The sequence below is a fragment of the Scardinius erythrophthalmus genome, assembly GCF_964197995.2.
Source record: "Scardinius erythrophthalmus genome assembly, chromosome: 2".
Taxonomy (NCBI): domain Eukaryota; kingdom Metazoa; phylum Chordata; class Actinopteri; order Cypriniformes; family Leuciscidae; genus Scardinius; species Scardinius erythrophthalmus.
Window position 1 is genome coordinate 59,280,060 of NC_138222.1, and position 9,387 is coordinate 59,289,446.

Genomic DNA, 9,387 nt, shown 5'->3' on the forward strand with positions numbered 1-9,387 from the left:
GATTAGAATGTAACAATATAAAAATCATGAAGTTAATACTGTCATGATCTATAGATAAGCAATAATTTGGCATAAATGTGTGATATTCATCACTGCTCTGAAACAGCATCACCTTTTGAAGTTTAATAATCACAAATTTAAGCCCAAATTTAAGCCCTCTTATAACAATCATTTTTGTTATACCATTTAAGATAAGACAAAATTGTAGTTTAAGGCCATAAAAACGGGTATCCGTTGAGGCCCGCTTGCACTCACCTTCAGCGTCGAGCATCTTCGGGATGTCCAGGTATTTCTCTGCCACCTCAAACGCAGTGTTCAGGTTTCCAATAGGGTCGTCCTTCAGAGGAAACACAAAAATCACACACTGACCCCGTGAAAACTTATGCCATGATTCTACTCTATTGCACTGTACATGAATATGGTGCATTTATTTGCTCCATGAATTTTTAAAAGCACAGATTGTCAACTTTTTTGTTTGTGAGTTTCAGGCCTTATTTTTAACCCTATTTGTGGGCCCTATATTTGTTATTTCTCCAACAGTTTTTTTTAAGCCATTCAAGCAAAATGGACTGTAGAACAATCGTAGACTTTTAGGAACAGAAAGACTCCAGTGTGGCTCATTCAACAAGAATTTAGTGTTAGAACTATCCGTTTTATAATTAATCATTTTTTAAATCAAACATTTGAGCAGATCTGGCACTTTGGACTCGAGTAGGGATGCACCGATCATGATTTTTCATTGCCGATTCAGATTGTTATTTTATTTTTTTACAAGCAATTTGCGATACCAGCTGCCGATTATTTTATTTTATTTTTTCCATGATTTTCTTTGTTGTTTATTTGCTTATGTGCTCTATATATTTTGCTCCAAACTGACCTAAACCATTTGAAATCAGACACACCTGCACAATCAAGAGCAGCAAACAGACTGAATGATGTAAATTCACTCTCTGACAGGTGACGCTTATGAAACAGCAGCAATATAACGTTTCCTTGATCAACCTCATGATTACAGACTTCGTAATGTTTCCATATATTTTGAGAAGTTTGGAATAAAGATCGGCCAAAATAAAACTAAAAACCAGATGCGGATTGTATATTGGGAGCAAAAACCGTCTGTCTCAGGAGCATCTGTAGGATAAACCTTTTGAGTGTAGACAGTGGAAATATAAATACTGTGTGCTGAAACGGCTAAAAACTCCCCACAGAGAATAAATGTGAAATCTTTAAAGGCAAACTGATCAATAAAGTGCGAGTGACGGTCACCTTTCTGAGTTTAGAGTAGTCGATGAGGTCTGGTCTGTGTCTGTGGATGAGAGCGCACAGAGCGAGGCCGTCCTTCCAGCTGAGAAACAGCAGAGACAAAACACATGAGCAAACCTACTATAGCCTTTTACTGAGAGAACCTCAACAATACATACAGAAATACTGATGATCTACTGAGAGATCCTCAACAATACATACAGAAATACTGATGATCTACTGAGAGATCCTCAACAATACAGAAATACATGATAATGTTCTACTGAGAGAGAACCTCAACAATACAGGAATACATGATGACACAAATTTTGACACAAAATATTGATTTAAAAAGGAGTTTATTGATTTAAAAACGATTGTATTGCTTCCGCTAAAGAAAATAGTCCGTTCCGTCTCTAGACAAGAATAGAATAGAATTCAATTCTAAGAATTCTAAGATTCAATTCTTAGAATCCTGCGTCCATAGCAACGGTCTGTTTTTCATGGCAACGGTGTGTTCTCTTACGAGAGGTCTCTCGTATTGCGTAAGGTTAGCTTACGCATCGGGAAAGTCTTCTTTCTTCGAGATCTGAAGCCAAAAAATTATCCTTAATTTTGTATACATTGTCAACGCAGTGCAGCAGCCGACAGACCTAGGCAGGCTGTATAAGCGTGCTCATTGGCTGCTCGGCGGCAACTGCTTAAGCCTATCGGTGAGCACTCTGAACGCGGCAACCAAACCCTTCTAACCGTCAGAATGGGTGTGGCCAGCGTGTATATATTCAGCGCTCATAGGCTAAAATTCTGATTTTCTTGTCTTCAGCGACGCTCTTCGCATCGCTGGATCTTGAGAGCCGCCGCCGTTGAAACCAGCGACCAGCAAGCTTAGGACAGCGCCTGAGGAAGCCGGCCGTCTTCGCCGCCTTCAGCCATCCATGCCTGCTACGCTATCCGGCGACATATCCTTTACATTATTACTGTTTCTGTGTGTACTCTAAAAGAGCACGAGGCGTTTTTGTAAAAACGCCTCGTTTTTGCGGCTCGTGCCGCGCCCCGCTCAGCAACGGAGACCGCCACCTCTCTGCGCTCTCCGCCTGGGCCGCGGGCACGCCGCCACCGCACTCTCCGAGTGCGAAGAGCTTTCAATGTCGACCCTGCGGGCTCGACTTGAAGCTTTCGACCAAGCTGTCGCTCCGCCTGTCCCTGCCGGGCCGCGCAATAAGAAGCGCCGCTCGCAGCGACCACCGGAGACTGTTGTGACTGAGGAGCTCGCCGGAACCTCTCCCTCGAGCTCTCTCTCGCCCTCTCCCTCCCGGCCGCTCAACCGCCGGCTCTGCCCGGGCCGCCGCCGCGTCAGGAGATGAGGCGAATGTGATAGATACCCGTACTCTCCCTCTGTTCGAGCCGAGCAATACGCCGCTCACAAGGGATGGCAGAAGCGGACGGTCTCGGAGCGAGTTTCCTCTCCCTCTGTTCGAGCCGCGCAAACTGAGCCGCTCACGAGGGATGGCAGAAGCGGACGGTCTCGGAGCGAGTTTCCTCTCCCTCTGTTCGAGCCGCGCAAACTGCGCCGCTCACAAGGGATGGCAGGAGCGGACGGTCTGAGCTCTCTTTACGTTACAAGAAAGCTACTCCGTCCTCGCGCGTCACTGGTGAAAGGGGAACAGAGTGTTTTCGTCCCGCCGTGGCCTGGACTATAACCTCCATTCTCACACATTTCTCAGTCCCCTCTTAAGTTCAGGCGACTGGAATTGTTACTATTGCAGTATACGAGCCTGTTATAAAGACACGCTCGCCTGCAAGCATAATCCGTCACAAGACATGATACTAATGTATTCTCCCCTGTGGCTCAGTGGCGGAATCCTAGACTGTCAAGCTAGAGACCAGGGTTCGGTCCCCGCTCTCGCGGCAGTTAAAGTTTATGCTGTTCGCTTCTCCGAGCTCGCGGCCAGTTTTTCTTACATACAGAAAACAAGCCCGCTCTCTCCCTCGTTGGGCCACGCAGATTGCGCCGTTCAAGGGATGACAAAGCGGACGGTCACGAGCAGCGTTCAGCGTGCGCGCCTCACTCACCGGCGAAAAGAGAAGAGAGTGTGTTAGTCTCGCTACGGCTGGACAACCGCCAATCCTCACACATTTCTCAGTCCCCTCTTAAGTTCAGGCGACTGGAAATATTACTATTGCAGTAAACGAGCCTGTTTTAAACACACGCTCGCCTGCAAACAAACGCCGACGCGACACATGAGGTCGCTTTTTATATGCTCGCGCTAACTGAAAGCTTATGTGTTTCCCCTGTGGCTCAGTGGCAGAATCATACGCTTTCATGCGAGAGATCCGCGTTCGATCCCAGCTCTCGGGGAAAATAAAATTTATGCTGCTTGCTTCTCCGAGCTCGCGGCCAGTCTTTCTTACTTACAGAAAGCGAACCCGCCTCTCGCACCACACCTTCTCAGGGTGCTCGAGTATTTTTGAGCGTCTAAACACGAGAGAAGAAAAGACGGTTAAATCCCGCAGCCCTGCGGCTGGACCACCGTCGAAGCTTAACGCTCTGTCAGTCCCCGTTGCCACGGCTACTGCAGCTGTTTACCCCGCAGTCAACGAGCCGGTATCTACCCGCTCGCCTGCGCGCATCCGCCGTTCTCACGGCAACCCAGAAAAATTTCAAAAGAGCATAATGTCTGGTTGCACGGCTGACGCCGTATGTGTTTCTAGTACAGTTAATGTGCCCACGTTCTGTGCTCACCCCTGTACACAAGCACTATACATCCCGTGTCTCTCACAGAGCCCACTCTCATGAAGCAGGCAAAAGCCGCTTTAGTGTTAAAAGTAGGTCACGTGTCCACTTCTCCGTGCCCACACCTACTCACTGCCCGCTCTGTCACACGGCCTCGCACGACCGGTCATGTTTTAAATGTGAGTCCTGTGCCCGCCCTCGAGCGCTCACACATACTAACTACATTTTCGCGCCTCACACTATATGTTCCCCGTCCAAAGCCACCGGGACACTGTGTGTAAAACGGCCAGCTATCGCTACGTGCGATCCGCCGTATCTAACCACCAAGAGCGCGCGCGCCGCGCCCGCGCCGCGCCCGCCCCTGAATGTAACTCCTGTGCCCGCCCTCGAGCGCTCACACATACTAACGAACATTTTCGCCCCCGACGCCGCCATCGCGCGTTGCGCCTCACACTTTATGTTCCCCGTCTAAAGCCACCGGGACACTGTGTGTAAAACGGCCAGCTATCGCTGCGTGCGATCCGCCGTATCTAAGCACCAAGAGCGCGCGCGCCGCGCCCGCCCCTCCGTTTCGAGCTCTCGAGCCCGCGATGCGCGGCGATCGGAGCCCGGAGGCCATTCTGCCCCTGGCTGCACACGCAAAAGCGTGGGAAACTATTCCAGGCGCATCAAAACGGGTGCTAAGCACAGTAAAACAGGGCTATACTCTGCAGTTCGCTCGCCGCCCTCCGCGCTTTCAAGCGCGTATCGAGACCAGAGTGAATGGGGAAGTAGCACATCTACTTCGAGCAGAAATAGCTACACTTCTGTGCAAAAGGGCTATAGAACCGGTTTCCCCTTCCATGAGCGAGTCGGGCTTTTACAGCCGTTATTTCCTCGTTCCCAAGAAGGACGGAGCACTCAGACCAATTTTGGATCTGAGACGTTTGAACGAGGCTCTTATGAGAAGACCGTTCAAAATGCTCACAACCAGACAAATTCTCGCGCAAATTCGCCCGAGGGACTGGTTTTTATCTCTCGATCTAAAAGACGCGTGCTTTTCAGATCCTGATAATACCCCGTCACAGGCCATTCTTGAGATTCGCCTTCGACGGTCAGTTATATCAGTACACGGCCCGCCTGTCGACACAGCGCGCGCGCTGCATTCGACGCCTGGCCGCGTCCCTTCGGCCGGGCAGCACCGTACCTCTCAAAACATTTCAGAGGTTACTAGGTTGTATGGCCTCAGCCGCAGCAGTGCTTCGGCTGGGTCTTTTACGAATGCGCCCGCTACAACGCTGGCTGAATGCCCGAGTGCCTCACAGAGCATGGGCTTCCGGCGGTATCCGCATCAGAGTGACTCAGAGCTGCGTTTCAGCTCTGAAGCCCTGGTTAGCGGCCGACTGGTACCAGCGGGGAGTGACAATGGGAGCTATCTCACACCGCAAAGTTATCTCGACGGACGCTTCCACCTCAGGCTGGGGCGCTCTGTTCGAGGGCAAACCGGCTTTTGGCCTGTGGTCAGACCGGGAAAAATGCCTCCACATAAACTGTTTGGAGATGATAGCGGTCGAGAACGCGCTCAGGCGCTTCCTCCCATTCATACGGGATCACCATGTGCTAGTCCGCTCGGACAACACGTCCGTGGTATCCTATGTGAACCGTCAGGGCGGTGTCAGATCCAGGAATCTGTGCAGGCTGACAGAACGCCTTCTCGTGTGGGCTTACCACTCGCTGCGCTCGCTGAGAGCCGCGCACGTGCCGGGCCACCTGAATGTCGGTCCAGACAGACTGTCCAGGGACAACATTACCCCGGGAGAATGGTCTCTGCACCCCCAGACAGTCCAGTTTCTCTGGCGCCTATTCGGCAGAGCGGAAATCGACCTCTTTGCGTCGAAAGACAATGCTCAATGCCCGAAGTTTTATTCGAAGAGCGAGGACGCGCTGTCCCAGACATGGCCCAGCCTCCCACTGTATGCTTTTCCTCCGATCTTCCTGTTGCCACAGGTCATTTCGAGGACCAGAGAAACGCACCACTCAGTGCTGCTTATAGCCCCGCGATGGGAAAACCAAACTTGGTACCCAGAGCTAGTGAGGCTGTCGCACTCACCCCCATGGCCGATCCCGGTGAGAAAGGATCTCCTCTCCCAAGCCGGTGGATCGATCTGGCATCCCCATCCAGAGCGCTGGTCGCTGCATGCATGGGTGATCAACGGATACCCGTTGACCTGTCAGAAGGGGTCGTGAACACGATCACACAGTCGAGAGCCCCCTCCACGAGACGGCTCTACGCGTCTAAATGGTCGGTGTTTTCTAAATGGTGCGCTACTAAAAACTTGGATCCGCGCGCATGCGGGGTCCCGCGGGTGCTCTCCTTCTTACAAGAGCTGTTGGAAAAAGGGCAGATCCCCTTCCACGCTCAAAGTATATGTGGCCGCTATTGCAGCGTTCGCTGAGACGACGCGCGGCCGGGCAATGGGAAGGAATGAGCTCCGCTTCCTCAGAGGAGCTAGACGGATGAATCCCCCGCGGCCCCCCCTCGGTTCCCTCGTGGGATCTGTCCTTGGTCCTAGCGGCCCTAGAGGCTTTTCCCTTTGAACCGCTTGAATCCGCAGATCTTAAGTATCTGTCGCTTAAAACCGTTTTTCTGATAGCTCTGTCTTCAGTCAAACGAGTGGGTGATTTGCACGCGCTATCTGTTAGCCCTGCATGTCTTGAGTTCGGGCCGAATGACTCGAAAGTCATTCTCAGACCGAGACACGGTTACATCCCCAAAGCGATTGGAACCCCGTTTAGGGCACAAGTTATGTCCCTCTCGGCTCTGCCAGCATCCGACAGTGGGGACAGTGATAGCCTCCTATGCCCTGTCCGGGCGCTGAGAGTTTACATCACGCGCTCCGCCGCTTTCAGGCGTTCAGAGCAGCTCTTTGTTTCCTTCGGCGGACGCACCAAGGGTCTTGCCGCCTCGAAACAGAGCTTGTCCAGGTGGATAGTGGACGCGATAGCAGCAGCTTATGCCTCCAGACACCTGCAGTGCCCTCTGGGCTTCAGAGCCCACTCCACTAGAGGCATGGCCTCGTCGTGGGCCTGGTCCAGCGGAATTTCTAATCACGGTATTTGTATGGCGGCGGGCTGGGCCTCCCCATCAACATTCGTGAGGTTTTATAACCTGGAAGTTCCTGCCCTACAGGCAAAAATACTGTCAGCATAAGTGACATGTATGCTCTGCCCATTTCTCATGTGCAGACTACGTTCATATGCTGGCGCTATTCTGGTACTATACTCAGGGTGAAGTGTTTGACTCAGACCGGCTGATCCGCTCTGTTTCCTATTTCCCGTTACGCGCTGTTGTCGGTGCTGGCCCGCGCTGCTGGCCGCCCGTATTATTCTCTGTCGCGCGGGAATTTTTCCCTTCATGTGAGACCGACTATGTCGTTTTTCTCCTACCCTTATGAGTGCTTATGTACTGTATGGGCTCGCTCTGCCGGCCCTACTATTTGTACTGTTATATGTTTATAGACCGGCCGCGCCGCTCTATTTCATATGCTGCATGAAGTGCCTGTACTGCGCTGGCCCGTCTCTCCGACCGGCCACATTTCCCAGCAGAGTGTTTTCCCCGGTTTCCCTGGGATTCATGGGCTGGATGCTCGGCGCACACGGCGTTGACAAAGGGTTCCCGATGCGTAAGCTAACCTTACGCAATACGAGAGACCTCTCGTAAGAGAAAGTACTCGGTTACTAATGTAACCTCGGTTCTCTCTAGAAGAGGGAACGAGTATTGCGTAACCTGCCGTGTCGCGCCACGAGCTTTTGCGCTTCAGACTGCGAAAACCAGAATTTTAGCCTATGAGCGCTGAATATATACACGCTGGCCACACCCATTCTGACGGTTAGAAGGGTGTGGAGGGCGCGAAGCGCCCTCATTGGTTGCCGCGTTCAGAGCGCTCACCAATAGGCTTAAGCAGTTGCCGCCGAGCAGCCAATGAGCACGCTTATACAGCCTGCCTAGGTCTGTCGGCTGCTGCACTGCGTTGACAATGTATACAAAATTAAGCGAGCGCTCTGAAGGTGAGCGCTCTGAACGCGGCAACCAATGAGGGCGCTTCGCGCCCTCCACACCCTTCTAACCGTCAGAATGGGTGTGGCCAGCGTGTATATATTCAGCGCTCATAGGCTAAAATTCTGGTCGGTGCCACTGCGTGTAAAAACGCGAAAGGCGAAGCTTGTATGTCCCTCTTTGTCTAATGTATTTTCAAGATGGATGCGCAACATGGCTTCAGCCATTCGAACGACTCGCTCGTAAGTATTCTAAATGGCAGATTATACGCTTACGAAAATACTTAATTAGTTGGTTGAAGTGATTACACATTAATGAGAACGTATAATTTTGAAATAACATGTTTTTTGCTAAAAATCTACTTAAAATATTACACAGTGTAGCTTTAAGTGTTTATTTAGCATGAAAATGAATGCTTATCATAAGCTTTGAACTGAAAAAATAAAATGCAGGGTTATTATAGTTAACTAAAACCAAAACCATTAAAAAAACATTTGTTAGTTCAAATAAAATGAGCATTAACTGAAATAAAATATACAAAAAGTTAAACTTATTTAGTTTAACTTGATGTACTAACATAACTCCAATAAAATAAAATCCATATAAACAAAAACTACTAAACTTGTAAAAAAAAAAAAAAATTACAACAAAGAAATTACTAAAACTAACTACAGTTAAAATTAAACCAGAAAAAAAAATACAACTGATTCAAAATATTGATAAAAACTATAATAGTATCTCTCTATGATGGTAAAATAACACTCAAACAATGAAGCTAAATGTGATATTAATTATGATGGGTTTTTGTGACATTGCTAATTTAATTGAAAGACTTTTTTAAATTGTAAAAATGTTTTGCAATTGTTGTTAATAAATAATAAAAACAGAAATCTGATAATCTGGAGTTCAAGCCCATTAACCTCTGTAGGTGCAGACCTTTGATGATTTTCCAATTAATAGATATTAATAGATCGTATCTGATAGAGCAAAGACAGCAGAAAGTGACCTTCAGAGATTTGACACCTCTGTGTGTGTGTGTGTGTGTGTGTGTGTGTGTGTGTGTGTGTGTGTGTGTGTGTGTGTGTGTGTGTGTGTGTGTGTGTTCAGTCACTGTCACCTGATGTGGAAGTTCTGTACGTTGACGTTCCTGTAGGGGGCGGTCTTCCTCTGACACCACAGCAGAAGACCCTCTTTAGCAGATGTCTCTGTGGAGTCAAACACACACACACACACACACACACACACACACACACACACACACACACACACACACACACACACACACACACACACACACACACACACACACACACACACACACACACACACACACACACACAACAGAAAACCATTTGCTTATTATGCAGAACTCATC

General features: G+C 49.3%; 1 protein-coding gene across 1 annotated transcript in view; it reads right to left on the reverse strand.

Annotated features, from left to right (window-relative positions):
- actn3b (actinin alpha 3b) overlaps positions 1-9,387 on the reverse strand; it is a 60,880-nt gene that overhangs the window by 16,700 nt on the left and 34,793 nt on the right. The window contains exons 5-7 of the mRNA XM_081358677.1: positions 9,130-9,217; positions 1,267-1,345; positions 256-337 (exon numbers count right to left, since the gene is read on the reverse strand). Of these exons, the coding sequence (XP_081214803.1) occupies positions 256-337; positions 1,267-1,345; positions 9,130-9,217 (249 nt within the window). The remainder of the gene's footprint in view (positions 1-255; positions 338-1,266; positions 1,346-9,129; positions 9,218-9,387) is intronic.